This window comes from Panthera leo, chromosome C1 (genome assembly GCF_018350215.1).
Source record: "Panthera leo isolate Ple1 chromosome C1, P.leo_Ple1_pat1.1, whole genome shotgun sequence".
Lineage (NCBI taxonomy): Eukaryota > Metazoa > Chordata > Mammalia > Carnivora > Felidae > Panthera > Panthera leo.
Window position 1 is genome coordinate 201,243,397 of NC_056686.1, and position 18,868 is coordinate 201,262,264.

The 18,868-nt window shown below is 50.7% G+C and overlaps 2 protein-coding genes across 3 annotated transcripts in view; both read left to right on the forward strand.

The window, feature by feature from the left end:
* Window positions 1-11,663, forward strand: part of ARPC2 (actin related protein 2/3 complex subunit 2) — a 29,227-nt gene extending 17,564 nt beyond the window's left edge. For both annotated transcript variants that reach the window (XM_042950127.1, XM_042950128.1), the window contains 5 exons: window positions 650-743; window positions 6,359-6,485; window positions 7,974-8,074; window positions 8,527-8,627; window positions 11,201-11,663. In XM_042950127.1, the coding sequence (XP_042806061.1) occupies window positions 650-743; window positions 6,359-6,485; window positions 7,974-8,074; window positions 8,527-8,627; window positions 11,201-11,225 (448 nt within the window). In that variant the 3' untranslated portion in view covers window positions 11,226-11,663. The remainder of the gene's footprint in view (window positions 1-649; window positions 744-6,358; window positions 6,486-7,973; window positions 8,075-8,526; window positions 8,628-11,200) is intronic.
* A 3,743-nt stretch (window positions 11,664-15,406) lies between these two features.
* GPBAR1 (G protein-coupled bile acid receptor 1) lies at window positions 15,407-18,830 on the forward strand. Its single transcript, XM_042950133.1, has 2 exons — window positions 15,407-15,856; window positions 17,534-18,830. Exon 2 carries the CDS (start codon window positions 17,579-17,581, stop codon window positions 18,569-18,571), a length of 993 nt encoding a protein of 330 aa, XP_042806067.1. The 5' UTR covers window positions 15,407-15,856; window positions 17,534-17,578; the 3' UTR covers window positions 18,572-18,830.
* Window positions 18,831-18,868: the final 38 nt, after the last annotated feature.

The window sequence follows — 18,868 nt, forward strand, 5'->3', positions numbered from 1 at the left end:
TTTCCTTCAGTAATATAGCCTAGGTAATGAAGAGGTAGAGGGTGACCATGGAGTCTGTGTTTTTGCAACTCTTGAATCATCTACATACTAGGAATCTCATAGTATATAAAGAAATAAAAGGGGCGCCTGGGTGGCTCAGTCGGTTAAGCATCCGACTTCAGCTCAGGTCGTGATCTCACGGTTCTCGTGGGTTCGAGCCCCACATCGGGCTCTGTGCTGACAGATCAGAGCTGGCGCCTGCTTCAGATTCTGTGTCTCCCTCTCTCTCTGCCCCTCCCCTGCTCATGCTCTGCCTCTCTCTATGTCTCAGAAATAAATAAATGTAAAAAAAAAAAAAAAAAATTTTTTTTTAAAAAGATGTTTAGGAGTGAAGTTCTGAGAATCACTAACACTAGTAGATTCCACATCTTACCACGTAGACAGATTAGTACCATCTACTTTGGGTGATCTTCATCTCCTACCCCTCTCAGGGCATGTGTGCATTATATAGACTTTGCTGGTCATACATACTTAGTCTCCTTTGGCATGCCTTGTTTTATGAATTAAAAGATTTATGACTGTACCCGCCTGTTCCGCTTCGAGATCAAGTTCTTGACAAAACCCCATTCTGATTCTGTACTTACTACTTCATGGGTTGTGTTCCCCTCAGGTATGTTGAGTCTAAAAAGGACAGAGTCACAGTAGTCTTCAGCACAGTGTTTAAGGATGACGACGATGTGGTCATTGGAAAAGTGTTCATGCAGGTATGGAATGGACGTGTTTTGGGGGAGGGATGCCGCAGCGTGGCGGTTTATACTGTGAAGCATAGAAGAGGAGAGCTGGCGGCTCTGCCGATGCCAGAACTTGTTGAAGGTGTAATTAAACAGCTCCCACCCAACCCACTGCATGTAGTTGTTCCTTAGTGGTTTTAGCCTCTGCAGGACTAGACTGAAAGAGTGAATGGAGTACCAAACATACTAATGCTACGACTGAATATTAAGCACCCTTGCTGCCACTGAGTCTTTGATTTAAAGCTTGGTCGGGTTTCCTACCCTCTTGTCAAGTTTCCTGAGGTTTCTGGCAAGGTCTGCTCTTGGTTTAGTCCTAAAGTCTTTTCAGAACAGAATCCCTAGAAAATTCCTAAGTAGTAGACAGTACATTAATAGGCTAGAGTCCTTGAGTGGACCGTGAAGCAAATTGACCCGAGTTTGCCTGAGGTCACTGTAGAGCTCTTTCCTCAGAAGCAGCTCGCCTACCAAGAAGAGAGTAATGGGGCTCAGCGGGACATTGTGTAATTGGATTTCTGGTACAATTGGACTCTGGTCTGGTACAGTACCGCATTGTGGCTCTGTCATGCTGTCTGCTAACCAGTTGCTGACTCTAGGACAGGAGAGCTCGTTGGTGAAGTGGTATCCAGGCTGATTTCTTCCGAGGTGGCTCAGCATTCAAAATCTAGCTCAGTGCTTACGTTTTCAAGCACCTTTTGTGCATTCGTCCTGTCCCTGGGCAGGGTGAGGAGATTTAAGGACTCTGGACAGCAAACCTTTTTTGCTACATAAGAGTTGTGCTTAATATAGTGAGGATATTTTACATGTAGCCTCTCTAAAGTGACTAGGGAACTATTCAAAAGTGATAGCCCGAATTTGATCCGTCTCTAGTGACTTTTTGTGTTTAGTCTAATTAATCAGAAATGCTGATTTTAGAGTCCCTAGGCGGAAAAATTGGAATATTGACACTTTGAGCATTTGAGAGTACTAAACTTTATGAGAGAGAGAGAGAAAACGAGTGTTGTGTGTGTGTGTGTGTGTGTGTGTGTGTGTGTGTGTGTGCGCGCGCGCGCGCGCGCACAGCTATATAGACCTATATCGTGGGTCCTAAATGTAAGCTTCCAGACAGGCATTTCATGCGTTTTTACGCAGAATTGACAGGGGAATTAAATGCAGTAGCTTAGAAATTGGGCTGAATCCAGACTGACATACTAATTTTAAAAGCTATGAAGTATATATTTAGATTTAGCTGGTTTTTTACCAGTCTTGTTCCATTTTATTCCTGGCGACATCTTATTTTTATGCTTTAAACAGATCTTATCTTGGAGAGCTTACAGGAGATTTGTTCCTTAGGAAAATTTTGTGTATTTTTTGCACATGAATTTAAACTCCTCCCTCAAAGTACATGTGGTAGGGGCACTGGTCTAAAAGGGAAAAGAAAGTCTGCATTTTTACACTGACAGTATCTCTAGTTAGTGACTGGACTGGCACCATGCAGACCCATCTGGTGTCCAAGAATGTGAAAAGGCTGTGCTCGGGAAGCCATCTGCTCTGCCTCCCTCTCCAAAGTCAAAGGCTGGGCAATTTATTTGAATTCACCTTTAGAATCCTGGGCTTATTTTGCTGGATTTTACCCCAAGTAAATCATCTGAGAATTTTCCTGGGCCTGGTTATTTTAAATTTCTAGGAGAATGGAGAATAGCACCTGCCTAGCACAGAATGCTGTGACCAGGGACACTATTAAAAGTTCCCCCTGGTCACTGACCTGCTTGCTGCGTATCTTTGTGGGTTTCCGGATCCTGGAGTGGACCTCCAGCCTGGGCAGAACACGTTTCCTGCTTTTGTCATTCAGCAGACTCTGAGGGATGCTTAATGCCCTTGGGAAAAAGACAGAATTTCCATTGCATACTCACATGGATATTCTAGTATTTGCCTTTGGTGCATTATCTCTGTAGATGTGCAAGCTGAGCACTAAAGTCTGATATCATTTCACTGCTTATTCCATGGGAAGCATTAAGAACGATACAGAATTTTGGAGATAAGAGTATGGTGAACTAGAATATCTTTCATATTTCTAGATCTTTTTTTTTTTTTTTTTTTTTTTTTTTATTTTTGGGACAGAGAGAGACAGAGCATGAACAGGGGAGGGGCAGAGAGAGAGGGAGACACAGAATCGGAAACAGGCTCCAGGCTCCGAGCCATCAGCCCAGAGCCTGACGCGGGGCTCGAACTCACGGACCGCGAGATCGTGACCTGGCTGAAGTCGGACGCTTAACCGACTGCGCCACCCAGGCGCCCACATATTTCTAGATCTTAACGTCAGCCCAGTAACTGAGAAAAGTTAAGTGGAAACCACTGGTTTCTCTATGTTCAGGGACAAGACACAAGCAATCTGCCTCTTAAGCAGTAGTGAAGATACTATGTTGAGGACCCTTTCTACCTGGATACCTGTGTGGTGATAGCTGTAGGATATTTTCCTGTACTGGGAGCACTGAGTCAAAGTCAGTAATTTTGGTAGATCTTGCCAACCTCCACGGAGGTTGTACCCTTTTCCCTCCCACCTACGATGCATATTTTCCCAGAGTATGTTGTCAGACTTTTGGATTTCTGCCAATCTGATCGGTTTAAAAATGGTATCTATATTCTCTTGCAAACGAGGTCCAATATCTTTTCTTCTGTTGAAGTCTGTTTTTCTTTCCTTTGAGGTGTCTCTATGCCCTTACCCATTTTTGTATTGGGTTATTAATCCCCATTTCTTTATATGCTAGAGAGATTAGCCTTTTTATCTATGGTAAGAGTTACAAATATTTTTTCCAGTTTGTCATTAGAGTGTATGGGTTTTTCTTCCCTCACACAGAAGTTTATTTTCACAGAGTTAAATCTCTTCTGTGGCTTTTAGATTTTGAGTCCTTGTTAGAAACACTTTTCCTACTCTAAGATTGTAAAGTTTACCTGTATTATTTTCCTAGTATTTTTACAGTTTCATATTTTACACATGATCTTTTGATTATCTGTTTGGAGTTTCTCCTGGCATATGGTATGAAAGATGGGTCCATCTTCTTTTTCTAAATGGCCACCCACTGGTCTCAGCAGTTGTTTAAAGGCCCATGTTTATACTACCGATTTAAGATGCTGCTTTTTATCATTTACAGGACTCAATTTCTGTATATATTTGGATTTACTCTGAACTTGCTATGATAAATCATGCTTTGATGGAAGAGAGAAATGATACTGTGATATTCAAAAGACATTCTAGTTGGAGGGGGAAAAAAAGAGGCATCATTGCTGACGTGCACTTAACAAAGACCCTAATGAAAAAGGAAAGTGATTCAGTCAGTTAAGCATCTGACTCTTGATTGCGGCTCAGGTCATGATCTCATGGTGGTCAGGCTCTGCACTGACAGCCTGGAGCCTGCTTGGAATTTTCTCCTTCCCTCTCTGTCTGTCTCTTTCTCTCTCTCTCTCAAAATAAATAAGCATTTAGAAAAGAAAAAGGAGAACTGGGTGGGTCGGTTGATTGTTTCTTAGGTATTATTTAAGAGAGAGCACAGAGGAGCAACAAAGACACAAAGTTGGCCAAAGGGTAGTTCCCCACATGGGAGTATCCTCACCCAAATCTTGAATGTATTGCTTTACCTATACAGAACTGATGAAATGCTAATAAGTCACCTCAGGTTTACACACGCCCCATTGGGTTATGAATGCCACAGGTACCAGTGAATTGGAGCCTTCAAGAAGCTTACTGAACACAAGAAAATGCCAGCAGCTATTACCTGTTCTATTTTTTCCCCTGGAGCTAAAGAGTAAAAATAGTAGAAGTTAGAAAACCTCCCAAACCCTTTGCAGAATGAAAAGTGTTTTCTAGAGAAGGGTAACCTCAGAAGCTTTGCTTTAGGAATTACCATTTGAATGATCTTGACTCCTTCCCTACCTCTCCAAATATTTTTCCTTTGAGGAACAAAATTTACAAGAGAGTAAGCTAATCTGGCTATGTTAGTTTATTTTCCACCAACCTTTAGAAGCCAAGCAGTGCCAGCTCAGGAGGCAGGGTGGTGGAACAGGCGAGATCCCAGACTGGGCATTAAAACTCCTCAGGTGTTACCCTTCTTTTGCCATTAATTTGCTGCGGGCTTGCTGTATTAGTCCCCGTCTCTTCCTTTCCAGTGTGACAGCACTAAGTCAGCTAGAGTAGAAGTGCTTGCTTTTTCACTCAGCAAGCCATGTGCTGTCCAGCCTCTTTGAAGGAAGAGAAATGGGTACAGAGTAATAAAGATCCCTGGCTTGTGGAGCTTACAGCCCCTTAGGGAAGCCAGACGCATTAGTGACTAGTAAAGTGTGAGAGTCGAGGCTTAGAGAGAAGACATGGGACCTCCCAACAAGATAGCAGCCAGCTCCCCACGTGTGTTAGAGATGGCGTGTGAGAAGAGACCATATCTGAGCAGCGGTAGGAGAGTGTTGCAGACCAAACAGCTGTATAAACATGCTTTCAGTACTCCTAGAACTGTGGATTTACATAGCCCTTGGTTCCATTCTTCTGTTATCACTCTGGATTTGGATCACCCTGTTTTACTGGCATGGCTGGAAAATCTGGTTCTGTTCTTGCACATCTGGGTTGAGACAGGAATGCCTTGTGTCGTTTTCCTGTGTACACGGGAATGTGTGTGTCAGAGAAGCTTGAGGTTTGGAGATTATGGAGATTAGAACATAGGGGGAATGGCCTGGTTTTTACATCCTCAGTCATTTTCCTGTCGTTTGATGAGGATGGGTACATTTTGTTAAGGGGAATAAGTCCTTATGCACAGTGGTGGTGGGCGAGTCCATAGCCATTCAAGACCAGAATTAACAATCAGGCTTTCATTTCTCATGTCGCACAGCCTCCTCCTGTCAGTATACCCTAAAACAACTCAGCTTCTTTAACTCCATTGTCTTCTGCCCCCAAGAAGGGCTTACATTTAATCTGAAGTGCTGATTTCTGGATTCTAAATAGTAACAGTCTAAGATGCCTCCATGAAATAGGACTTGTGCAAAGGCCCAGAGCCCTGAGAAAGCATGATAGTCATGAAACTGGAAGAAGTGGAGATGGGGTAAGGAGGGGTGAGAAATGGGTCAGCCCATAAGAGGCTTTCACACAGAGATGAAAGGAGTTAAGATTTCATGTTGGGTCTTAACCAAGCTAGAGCCTAGGTTCCATGCACCCTGAAATTTTAAAGATTTCCTGAAAAATATAAGCTCTTCACATTAAATCTAAAGAAACTAATATGCATTAGTCCTTAATCCTAAAATGTAATCTGGTTCTCTCATGCTTTGCAGTTTGTTGTCTGTTTAGTCTCAGATACACTTTTATCGCATATGTGGTTCCAAAACAAGAGAAAGGAAAAGGGATTAAGAATGCTCTCATCACATTTTGAAGATCCGACTTGTTAAATACTCTGCGATCTCTCCTTTTTGAGTCCAAATCGCATCGATAGCAGCCAGCACTTGTAATATTTCATATTAGGTGTTTATTTTTAGCTATCTGCCAGTCACACCCCACGGGGCCAACCTCATCGCATGAGTCGCCACTCATCTTACATCAGATTCTCTTCTGGTTGCTTTGTGCTTCTTCCCTGCAGGAGTTCAAAGAAGGACGCAGAGCCAGCCACACAGCCCCACAGGTCCTCTTTAGCCACAGGGAACCACCTCTGGAGCTGAAAGATACCGACGCTGCCGTGGGTGACAACATTGGCTATATTACCTTCGGTAAGCAGGGTGGGATTGCTGAGGTTGGGAGCCTTTGATGCATTCACACTGCAGGATGCCAAAACCCAGACGGACCTTTGTTAAAATGTAAAAGGGGCGAAAGCAGGCGTACCACGTCGTTCTTGGCCATTGCTGTGGCTGCAGGAAGGTGTACCGTAATCATTTTCTTTTCTTCCTGTTGGTGTCAAGTGTTGTGAGTTGGGACCACGCAAGCATTGCTGAGTAGCCGACTGGGAGTTCTCAGTTGTTTGGCATTTCTAAGCCAGAACTCCAGCCGTGATTCACTTACTCCACTGAAGAAATTTAAGTCTTCCCTTCTTACAGTCGCTCTAGACCAGTGAGCCGGCTCATTATTGTAGCTGATAGTGCGGAATAACAGCTCATTCACTGCGCCTGATGCCACTAAAATGTTGCCTTTTATGAAGTTTAAGTCCCCTCTGTACTGAAGGTGTACCCGTTTATTGGTGATGAGCCCACTCATGTACCATATTTCATTAAAACTGAGCTCCGCTTTTTTTCATGTTACTGTCTTTGAGGTTGGGATGCAGCTTGGAGTTCATGCATGCCACACAGTTTAGTTGGCAGCCTTTCTCTTTATGGTGTATAAACTGAGGGTAGACTTAAAATTGTTGGCATCTTAGATTCTGTGGCCTGTAGTGTTACTACCTCTTGTTTTGCTATTTGTTTCTTTTCAAGGTAAATTGACACAGAGGGCCTACCCTTTCTTATGAGGCATTCCTTTGCATTCTACCAAAACCTCATACTTGGAGGATTTTATTGCTCCCAAGACCACGGAGTAGAGTAGGTGGAAGAGGTGGAGAGGATTCTGGGAAGCCAAAGGGAGGGGTGCAGAGGGCGAGGCTTCAGCTTATAGTGCCGAGGGAGGGGCTTTCCTCATCTCCTAGCCGAAACAACTTCTGCCGTGCCCATCGAGAGGGTTGAGGCCCTTAGGGCTTCGTGTCTAGTTTTCACCACAGGACCACAGAATCTTCTCTGGAAACGAGTTCCTTTGGGCTCACTGTGCTGCAGCACCCGGGGACGTAGAACAGGAAGGCTTTGTTTGCTAGTCATGATCGCTTAAGGTGAAATGTTTTCTCTAAAGTACCCCCCAGATTGCCTGTAGTATCACCTAAAGAGGCTGCCGTGCTGCAGAGGCAGGAGCCAGCAGGTGGAGACAGATGGGGACAGATTCCAGAATGCACAGCCACAGGATAGGATCCAGACCTGGAGTGATGCCCGGGACCAAGCCCTTTTCTGGGGAGCCCTAGTTTTCTATCATTGACCTCCTCCATTTTTCTTGACTTCCGGCATTTGCACTCACTGGTACCAGTCCTGGTTGTGGTATTTATCCTTTCCTCGTCTGAAGGAGGAGGATACAAGTGCATTGCACTAGGCAGGGAGAGGCTGGAGCCAGCTGTAGGCTCTGACCTTCCATCTCTTTGGCCTTGCTGTTACACCCGGACGCCTTGTTTGTGCCCCCACCCACAGTGCTGTTCCCTCGCCACACCAATGCCAATGCTCGAGACAACACCATCAACCTGATCCACACGTTCCGGGACTATCTGCACTACCACATCAAGTGCTCTAAGGTGAGAAGGGACCACGGCACCTTGGCTCCTATGCACCGGGTCGTCCTCTCCACCAGAGTTAATAACATAAAAAAATCATTTCTGTGTGGGGCACACCTGGCTGGCTCAGTCGGCAGAATACGTGACTCTTGATCTTGAGGTCGTGAGTTCGAGCACCATGCTGGGTGTAGAGTTTACTTAAAAAAAAAAAAAAGTCATTCCTGGAGTCCAGCCTGTTGCTATGAACCCTGATGGTTCTAGAGACTTTAAGATATCATGGCCTTTCTTCCATCTCTTCCCCGTAGTAAAGAGATGAATCTCTGTCTCCAGGAAGGGTTGCCCTCCTGCTTCCCTGCATGACCTTATGTCGCTCGTAAGGCATATGTTCCCAAACCTTCCTGATAACTTCTGCTGAAAGCAAAGCTGTCTTTGTAGAACACGACTGCTTCAGTATCCATTGTGTTTGTTTCCAGGCCTATATTCACACACGTATGCGGGCAAAAACATCTGACTTCCTCAAGGTGCTGAACCGTGCACGCCCAGATGCCGAGAAAAAAGAAATGAAAACAATCACGTGAGTAGGGCAGCCTCGCAGCAGGACCGCCATCCTCTCCTAATCTCACCGAGAGGGAAATGGTGTTGGAGACCTGGTGCTCCAGGTGTCTGGGCAGCAGCTACATGTGAAGCAGGCAGGATGGGGGCCTGTAGCCACCTGACTGACTAAAGATGCAGTGGACAGGTTTTCACTTCTGACGGGGCTGGGCTGCGTTCCCTTGTTTCCACATCTTTGTGAGCCAGGAGAATGGCAGCTAGGGGACGCACAGAGGGACCTTTTTACTGAGATAGCTGTGTTCTCCTTGGGCAGTCTTGTCCTGTCAAGGTCTGCCTGGAGAAATGGAGAGATTTGCTTAAGGACGTTGAGTTGAGTGAATAGGTCTGGAGCCGCCCACTCAGTGTTTTGATCCCCTGGTCTGCTTCTCAGCAGGAATTTTGCATGAAGACGAAGTTGTCTCTGAGATGGAAATGTGGACTGGCGCTCCAGTGTTGGCCCTGCGTGCAGGAGAGTCAGTGTGCCCTAGAGCCTAGCTAGAGATTGAGGTCTCTGGGCAAAATGTCAGGTCTTAGTTCCCCTTCTGCTGAAGCTTAGGTGATCCTGTTCTCAAGATAAGGTAACAGGTGCTCATCTGCCAACCTTTGTGCCCGTTCAACGCAAGTCTGGAGGCGAACGAAGCTTCCGCGTACCCCTCACAGCCAGTGCATTTGCCGCCACCTGGTTCTCTTGGGGGTGACCTTTGGCAGGTGTGGTGTGCATAGGACCCCAGGTCCCCTCCCCTGACATGTGAGGCCTCTCCTGCCAGACTAGTTTCTGCTGCCACTTGACAGGATGAGAGAGGTGCCTGACTCTTGGTACCTGAGCAGAAGATTTCCAGTCTCCAATACAGGCAGTTGAAGTCACTCCTGACTTCTTTAGGCAAAGGCTTAGGGGCTGCCCGTCTCATGAAATTGGTACCAAAGGCCTCTCTTCTGTAGTAGCTCTGTACCTCCTGCCCAGAGCCTAAGGAGGGGTGTTCAACCTATAGCTGGATCCTCTGCTTCCAGAGAGGCGTCCAAATGCTCTGGTTACAAAATGGCAGCATTATGCCTTCTACCCTGCAGCTTCACGGCAGGGCCTAAAATGGGCAAAACAAATCCAGTGAGGAGGGTATGTGTCCTGGAACACACATACTCTTGCTGCCCCTCCAGAACCCTGCCTCCCTCCTGGGGTTTACAAGTTCCCCTGCCCGCTCCACCTCCCCCCCCCCCCCCCCCCCCCCTTCCATGGGACTACTCTTCTCACCAGGCACCACTTTGGTGACCTCAAGTGTGAGGCAGCTGATTCTGTGCCGTTTTCAGGGCCAGTGGAGAGACTCAGCCGGCAGCTAGGCACAGCGGAGGGGAGGCTGGGCTCTGTAACTAGTTAGTCATGGGGCTGCCTGCGCCATCTTCGGCCCAGTAACGTCTTATCTGGTCAGAAGAGCCCACCAAAGCAGCCACCGCCCAGTGTCTCCCCACAGGGCTTCTCCCCTCCCCTCCCCTCTGGCCCCACTGGCAGGTGGCCTTGCGGTTGCCACAGAGCAAGTGCACCTGTCTTGGGCTGGGGCAGGAGCAGCTCCAAGTTATCTGTGAGTCTCCTTCCTGGGAGACACGAAGAGCAGCTTTGCCTTTTTCTGTCCTGTGATCTCTGTCTAGCAGAGACGGGCCTCAGAAAGGGGAGGGGGAGGCTAACGACCGCATCCAGGCTGAAAACCGGATTGTGTTACTAAGGATGAGTAGAAGAAGCCAGGACCCTCACACACAGCAGAGAAGGAGGGTTTGCATGGAACAGGATGGCAGGCCTGGCTCAGAAGCCAACTGTACGTGTCCATGCCCCACGGTGCTCTCTGCCAGAATCGAACACTCATGAGCTTTGCACGGCGGGGGGAGACGGGGGCTGATAAAGCATGGTTTCGTTTTGGGGTAAGATGTTCAAGGCAGGAGATTTTAGCCCCCATATCTTTGCCCCAGTTTTCCATCGTTCTCAACCCCAGCTTCCAGGCTGCTTTACCAAATAACTTCTGTCTTTGGGAACCAGCCTGTTCCCAAAGCTGGCCCTTCAGAGAAATACCAAGTGGGACAGAACAGAGCACCAGGACTCAGGAGCCTAACGTCAGGCGAGTGTTCTGTAACCCTGGCGTATGGCCCCACATGGCAACATAAAGTGCCTGTACTTGCAAAGTTTGAGCATCTTGCTCCCGTGGTGAAAAATGTAAGGGACTGCTGTCCGCGAGCCCAAAAAGGTACAAGCTGTGCAGGAGGAGCCTGAGCTCTCGACCAAGAAGAGGGTTGAGCCCAGTCTGAGATTCAGGTTGGTCTAGGCCGTCCAGAAATTGTGGGCAAGGGATCCTCCCATCTCACTTGGTACATTTAATGCCCTTGTGGTCTTGGCGCAGGTGCTACCCGGGACCCCAGAGTATTCAGCACGAGGAGCTGACGAAACTCTCTGAGCTGGGTCTTGTTCCGGGCCTAGAGGTCCTACGTCCTCTCTCTGGGATGTCATCCCTAGTCCAGGAGTGTGGGGTGGCAGGAAAGGGGACCCAGAAACCCTCACGCTTTTCTCTGCTTTTGAAGGGGGAAGACGTTTTCATCCCGCTAACTCTTGGGAACGGGAAGAGGAGGCGGCTGGCAACTGAAGGCTGGAACACTTGCTACTGGATAATCGTAGCTTTTACCGTTGCACCTCTTCAGGTTCTTAAGGGATTCTCCGTTTCGGTTCCATTTTGTACACGTTTGGAAAATAATCTGCAGAAACGAGCTGTGCTTGCAAGGACTTCATAGTTCTCAAGAATTAAAAAAAGAAAAAAAAAAAGAATTCCACTTGATCAACTTAATTCCTTTTCTTTATCTTCCCTCCCTCACTCTCCTTGCCTTCCCCCCCTGTTTTCCAAGCTGTTTCGCTTTGCAATATGTTACTGGTAATGAGTTGCAGGATAATGCAATCTTAACTTGTTTTCTCCTAAGTATTTGAGTTCAAAACTCCTGTATCTAAAGAAATACGGTTGGGGTCATTAATAAAGAAAATCTTTCTATCTTACGTGAGAATTTGCTGGGTTTCTAGACTGAGTCCAAAAGAGAGAGGAGGGTACACGTGGCACTACCCTTGAGCCTACAAACCCAATCTGGAAAACCTTACTTTCAGGAGTGCCTCGGCCCGCCTTAGAGGAGAGAGAGAATGGCTGGCTAGTGAGCTCTTGGTTGGCGTTTCTGAATAAACTTGAACCTGTTTCCTGTAAGCTTTGTTACTAAGTCTGTCTGGCTGTGGCCAAGAAGCTACTGGGCCAGGGACAGTTACATTAAAGTGTTTCTGGCTTACTCTTATCATGAGTAATGCACAGCATTCCCAGAATGTGTTCCATGGCCTGTGTTCTTCTGCAGGACATTGATGGGTATCAAGGTGTGGACCTAATGCAGACCAACTGGCCACCGTTTCTCTTCTCACACAACAACCCAAAAGACGGGCCCTCCACAAAATTCACTTTGGGAGATACTCACCTAACAGTAGAGAGCCTAGCAAAGTATGCTGATCCCCAAAATAAAATCAGTTCAGAAAGCTTGCTTGGTAAAGAATTATCAGGAGAATTTTCTGAGTACCTGAAATGATCTGAGGGCCAGCCAAATGGTTTCTAGCTTTTTGCTTTCCCTTCTAACTTGTCTCCACCTAGTGCGGTACGTTCCAAACTGGTTTGAGACCCATTAATGAATTGTGAACTCCTGACTTTTTTATTTCCTAGACGGGTTTGAGATCATTGTAGGTTCATACGCAGTTACAAGAAGCAATACAGAAATCCTGTATACACTTCACCCAGCTCCCCCTAGCGGCAACATCTCGTAGGACTGTAGCACGGTGTCACCACCAGGACGAGGTCATAGACACAGTCCTGGCCATTCTCATGCACATGCACACGTGTGCATATGTGTGCCTTGTGTGTTTCTGTGTGTGCCTCTTATGTGTGTAACTTCATCACCAGCGTTTTTAATGGGATGGCATGGATCGGAGTGCACGACATTTCTTAAGGGTAAGTACTGACTTTGGGTTGTGTTTTAGTTGTATACATGAAAAACGTCCTCTTAACTGTGGTCACAGTCAAGAAATCTGAAAGCTACGTGTCATTCAGTCATCTGGACTTCACTGAATCAGGACTCTTAGCTCAGGACGTAGCTAAGTGCCCATCCCAACAAATGTGGGCCCTGCGGAGTGCTGGCCCTGGTGGGACTGGGCCCTTGTCACCTGTTTCTGGTGGGCGGAACACCTATTGACTGCAGCAGCAGCCCTCTTACAGGGAACTGGCACTTAGTTGCCATTTCAGTTCCCTTTGGTCTCATTGGAAGTTAAGACCGTCTCAACAGTGAGGCTAAAGACCCAAGCCTGGGTCTGCTCTGGGGGCTGTTTTGAGTTCAAGCAATGCTACCCCCTTCTGGAGATCACCTAAAATCACCAGTGTCTGTGGCTTTTAGGGAGCCATGGAGAATCTGGTTTAACCCTAACAGGAAGGACCAGGGTTTCTTCTGCCCGTAGACCTGACTTAGGGTTTTCTGAGGCCAAGATCCTGGCCAGGATTATGCCCGGTGGCTCCCAAGGGCTCGTCTGCTCTTTATCTACAGGGAGTGGAGTTTTGACAGTGGCTTCTGGAGGCCAGCCAGGGTCCAGGAAACCCCAGTGCCCTGTCTCTTCCATTCATCCAGTTAGTGAGTACCCCCAGCCCTCGCATACCGCATCCACCCAGTCCCAGGCACCGAGGGTCAGCCAAGAGCTTCAAATATCCCAAGGGTTAGAGTGAACGGAGGAGGCCCAGGAGGATTCCCTGGTGGGATTTGGCCCCTTGACCTAGGCTCTACCTGAGGAAAAGAATGAGGACCACGAAGAGGGCTCTCCAGCCTGCAGCTGGAATGAAGCATCTGGAAACCACCTGTACCAGAGCCCTCCTGTGGGCCTAGGGGAGGCTGGAGATGAGTCCGGGCCAGAGATTGCCGGGGAAGCAGAGAAGGACTGGATGGTCCAGTAAGGAAGAGAGAGGGCTGAGTGGGGACAGAACCCAGGCTTCCCAGCTCCCATGGCCTAAGATGTCCCCTTCATACGTCATCCCACACACAATGTTTAGACAAAGCAGCAGAGAAGAAACACAGACATCCTGGATCTCGTAGGGAGGAGGCCATGGCTGGGAACAGAAAGACGTCTGTTTATTCCTGGCAATCCTGTATTTGAGGGGCCCCACACCCACTGCTGCCCAGGCCCCAGGCTGAACTCTCCCAGAGCCTCTGACTTCTGCTTGACCAGATAGCGTGGGTCTGAGGGCCAGCTGCTGTAAGCCAGTCTCCGGCAGCCAGCTCCCTTGAGGATGGGTTTGAGGCTGGATGCCTTCCTCCTCCCACTCTTTGTCCCAACAGAAGTTCTGCTCCCCAGGTTGCCCCAACCACTGTGCAGGATTGGCAGAGCTAGACCCCTCGGCCCCCAGCCTTCAGCCCAGGTCTACCCCACCACCACCCCCACCGAGGGCACAGAAGTCCCCTGGCTCAGTCTACCTGTGCTCTTGAGCAGGGAAGTCTTTGTCCTCATGGCTCATCTCCAGCTTTCTCGCAGTTTCATTCTGCTCCCTCCCACTTCAGGCCTCAAGGGGGTGTAACTGGCCTCTCTCCAGCACCCCAAGACCTCACCTGATACAAGTGAAAATTGGAGCATCATGCCTCTTGTCTTCCTAGCCTTGAACTTGCCCTTCCTCTCCTGTACCTGGTTTCCCCAGTGTCTCTCTGGAGCAAAAGCACCCTTCCCCTCTTGCTTTTTGCGAGCTGTCTTTCTGCCTTTCTCTACAGAGTTCTTTCTTAGAGGATACAGGTGGCTGGAGGAAGGGACATGCAGAGAAGGGCAGAAATCCTAAGATGTTAATAGCAGCTGCTTTTCATTGTGTGCTCGTGTGCCTAGCGCTTCGTCCTCATCACACATTATCTCGGTTAGTCTCACAATAGGTGAGCACAATATATTCTACAGATGAGGAAACTAAGACAAAAGAGCTTTAGTACTTTGCCCAAGTTCACACAAATTAAGAAAAAAAAAAAAAAAAAAAAAAAAAGGATCCCAGCCAGGATTCTGGGATTCAAACCCAGGCTTTCTGATGCCAACACTAGCTCATGCCTCTTAATCATCGTGGAAGTGGAAGGAAATGAATCATTTATTGAGACCCCCACCCCCACCCCACATTAAGTGTCAGGCACTGTAATATATGCAGCCACACACGTTGCTCTGTGATATTCCTCACAGCAGCCCAGAGAGGTGGTTTTACTTTGTTCCCATTTTACAGATGGGAAAATTGAGGCCCCAGGGTAGGTCACACCCCCAGAGCCATTTTTACCTCATAGCCCAGAACTTGACTCAAAGTAGTTAAGAAAAGTGTAGACTGACACCAGGTTCTAGAAGGCAAGGCTGGCTTTTATAAGCTGAAAGGGATCGGATGAGAGCAAAGTTCCAAACACCCCTGCCACTGCCACCATCAGACATGGAGCTGGAAGTGCTGTCAGCCAGACGGCCACTCCAGAGGGTTAAAAATGTAAACGTATTGGGGCTCCTGGGTGGCTCGGTCGGTTAAGTGTCCAGCTCCAGTTCAGGTCATGATCTCACAGTTCGTGAGTTGGGTTCTGTGCTGACAGCTCAGAGCCTGGAGCCTGCTTCGGATTCTGTGTCTCCCTCCCTCTCTGCCCCTCCCCCACTCACGTTCTTTCTCCACAAATAAACGTTTAAAAAATAAAATAAAAATGTAAATGTATTAGCTGGGACAGGAAGTGGGGGATGGACAAAGCCATTTTTATTCATTAACTGGGATGCATTTCTCAGATTAGCCAGGCTAGCGGATGATGGCTCCAAGTTGGGTGACCTGAGGTAGAAGATGGCTGGCGGCTGGAGAGGGGGCATGCTGGCACAGGACAGGGAGAGGGCACTGGACTCAGAGGGGAAGGCCTCGCAGTCAGCAGCTCTGGGTGTGCCGGGTCCCACCCCCAGGGGCGGGGCCGGGCTGAGCCCCACCAGCCCCGGCTCCATCCCTCCAGAACCCAGGCAGGGGCAGAGCCCGGGCAGCAGAGAGCCCGGGGCCCTGCTGTACCCAGGTTGTGGAGGCACCATGCCCTCACCGGCCGGGACACCAGACAGCGACAGAAGCCCTGCGGGCCTGCCTGCAGCAGCTCCCTGACACTCTGAGGAAAGCCCAGACCGGGCCAGCAACACCTGTCCCCAACAGCCATGTGAGTAGCTGCTCCCCTCCCCTCCCCCTGCCCCTACCCAGCACCCAGCCTCTTCTGGACACCTCAGCCCCCGATCCTCAGAGGCCATTGCACTTGGCCAAAGCCACCAGAGCCTCCAGGGGGTGCAAGTCACGGGGCCAGCACTCTGCTGGGAAGGTGGCCCTGGGGCTGTCCCTGCCTTTCTCGCTGCACTGGTGGAGGAGGGGTGGGGACTCACGCCAGGGGAGTCCTTGGGAGCTGGAGCTCCAGAGTCCAGCTTGGAAGGACCGGACCCTGAGGTCTTGTGGAGTTTCATAGAGTTGGTGGCGTGGGGACAAAGGGAACAGAAACCAAAGGGCCTGCTAGAGAGGGAAGGATGTCCTGGGTAGAGAAAGGGGGTAGGGGTGGGGGAGGTTGAGGAAGAGGAAACAGGCTGAAGGGAGGGGAAAGGGGCAGCAGCCTGGTGGGGCTTGGCAGGCCTAGGGGGACTGGGAAGAGGAGTAAGGCAGCATCTCCTGAGCTCAAGGTGGTGGTGGTGCCCTCGGTTCCTATGACCTGGGGGTGGGGGCAGCTGGGAATCCTTTCCGTGTTGACTTAATCCTAGCAACAGCAGCTGCTCCCCGGTTGACAGCAGCAGGAGCTCCCCCGGGGCCAGGACCCTTCTTCCTCCCCACGATGTGGCCCCAGCAGCCGGGGTGTCGGAGGGGGGCCGAGAACACAGAGCCAAGAAAGGGAAGGAGAGGGACAGATCAGAGTCACAGAACGGCCAGGCCCTGCCCCGCGGCTCCCCCTGCCCCTCCTCTGGGCTCAGCTTCAGCTCCCCAAGGCGTGGCGGGGTGTCCTCCTTGCTGCTGGCATCTTCACTCTCCCTCCTCTCCTCCTCCAGTTCCAGGAAGGGCCCTGTTGCTAGTGTGGTGCAGATGAGTCAAGTTTATGGGCTGGAAGTCCTACCCGGAGGCCGCTCATTGAGCTGTAACCAGCTACAAAGATGGCCGAGGGGCAGGGCAGGCGATGCAACGGACAGAGCACCCCGCTTGCTGCTGCCACCCGTGGCCCTGGCCTGTCACTAACTCCAGCGTTCAGCGAGCCCTGCCTTTGCCTCCGCCTCTGCCTCACTCCTGCCCCCGCCCCGCAACCCTCAGCAACCCACCCTCTCCTAATACTCTGGTGCCAACCAGGCTGTGAGCATCTAGGGACGGGGACCCCTCTCCTTTATCTTAGCACCCACCCCTAGCACTGGCCCCAGCCCAGCCTGAAAGGGGCTCTCAACTGTTGGCCGGCCAGAAGACCACTACACGCCAGCCAGACCTCCCTGTTGGCTGATTTAGAGGTCTTGCCTTGTGGATCCAGAGATGCTTCGGGGCTCTGGGGCTGGGTGGGTTGGCTTTTCAGTCTAACCGGAGGCATAGACACAGCTGCCCCGAGAGGGTCAGACAGAAAGTAGCCATGGCCAACACGGCAGGATGGGGAGCTGGTCAGCTCCAGCTGGTGCTACCCTGCAGGACATACTTGTTGCTGGACAGGACTTTTGAAGAGAAGCCAGAAGTAAGAATTTTTATGTAACTTTTTAATCAGCCACTGATGGAAAAAAAAAAAAAATGTGTATCAGCAAACAAGATAAGGCCCGCAGTCTGTGGGTGTGCAACCTCTGGTTGCATGTGCAGCGCCCCCTAATTTTGGCTGCCGTCTTCCATCCAGGCATGCTGGCGGCTGCTCCAGGCCTCCCCCGTCCCCAGGCCCAAGATGACACCCAACAGCACCAGGGAGGTGCCCAGCCCCATCCCCGTGGGGGCCCTGGGGCTCTCCCTGGCCCTGGCAAGCCTCATCGTCGCTGCTAACCTGCTCCTGGCCTTGGGCATCGCCAGGGACCGGCACCTGCGCAGCCCACCCTCTGGCTGCTTCTTCCTGAGCCTGCTGCTGGCCGGGCTGCTCACCGGGCTGGCGCTGCCCGCGCTGCCTGGCCTCTGGAGCCAGAGCCGCCGGGGCTACTGGTCGTGCCTCTTCCTCTACTTGGCGCCCAACTTCTCCTTCCTCTCCCTGCTCGCCAACCTCCTGCTGGTGCACGGCGAACGCTACATGGCGGTGCTGCGGCCCCTGCGGCCCCGCGGGAGCACGCGGCTGGCCCTGCTCCTCACCTGGGCTGGCCCCCTGCTCTTTGCCAGCCTGCCTGCTCTGGGCTGGAACCACTGGGCCCCCGGCACCAACTGCAGCTCCCAGGCTGTCTTCCCAGCCCCCTACCTCTACCTCGAAGTCTACGGGCTCCTGCTGCCTGCCGTGGGGGCTGCCGCCCTTCTCTGCGCCCGCGTGTTGGCCACCGCCCACCGCCAGCTGCAGGACATCCGCCGCCTGGAGCGGGCAGTGTGCCGCGGCGCGCCCTCAGCCCTGGCCCGGGCCCTTACCTGGAGGCAGGCGAGGGCGCAGGCCGGGGCCACGCTGCTCTTCGGGCTGTGCTGGGGGCCCTACGTGGCCACCCTGCTCCTCTCGGTCCTGGCCTATGAGCAGCGCCCGCCACTGGGGCCCGGAACTCTGTTGTCCCTCATCTCGCTGGGCAGCGCCAGTGCGGCGGCCGTGCCCGTGGCCATGGGGCTGGGTGACCAGCGCTACACGGCCCCCTGGAGGGCGGCCGCCCAGAGGTGGCTTCGGGTGCTGCGGGGAAGAGCCTCCCAGGGCAGCCCCGGCCCCGGCACTGCCTACCACACCAGCAGCCAAAGCAGCGTGGACCTTGACTTGAACTAGGGGAAGGGCCTCTGCTCGCTCCTACGAGAAGCAGCCGTCCATCTCGGCCACCGCACCTATCTTCTCATCTCCTCTCTGTCCCCATGCCTCTGGATCTGACCCCACCCTGATGGAATAAAGCTCCTTCCACCCGGTTTATGGTTATCTCATTCCACATCTCAGAAAAGGAGGCAGGTGGGACAGCAGCAGAAAAACTGAAGACATACGTGCATCGAGGGAGACTGCAACCGAGTCACCCGGAGGGGAGGACGTGCCACCGCCTGAGAGGCTGGGCTGAGATACCTCGAAATCTAGCAG

Excerpts from the sequence above, each read along its gene's own strand:
- GPBAR1 (XM_042950133.1), top strand. The coding sequence starts at position 17,579 with ATGACACCCAACAGCACCAGGGAGGTGCCCAGCCCCATCCCCGTGGGG.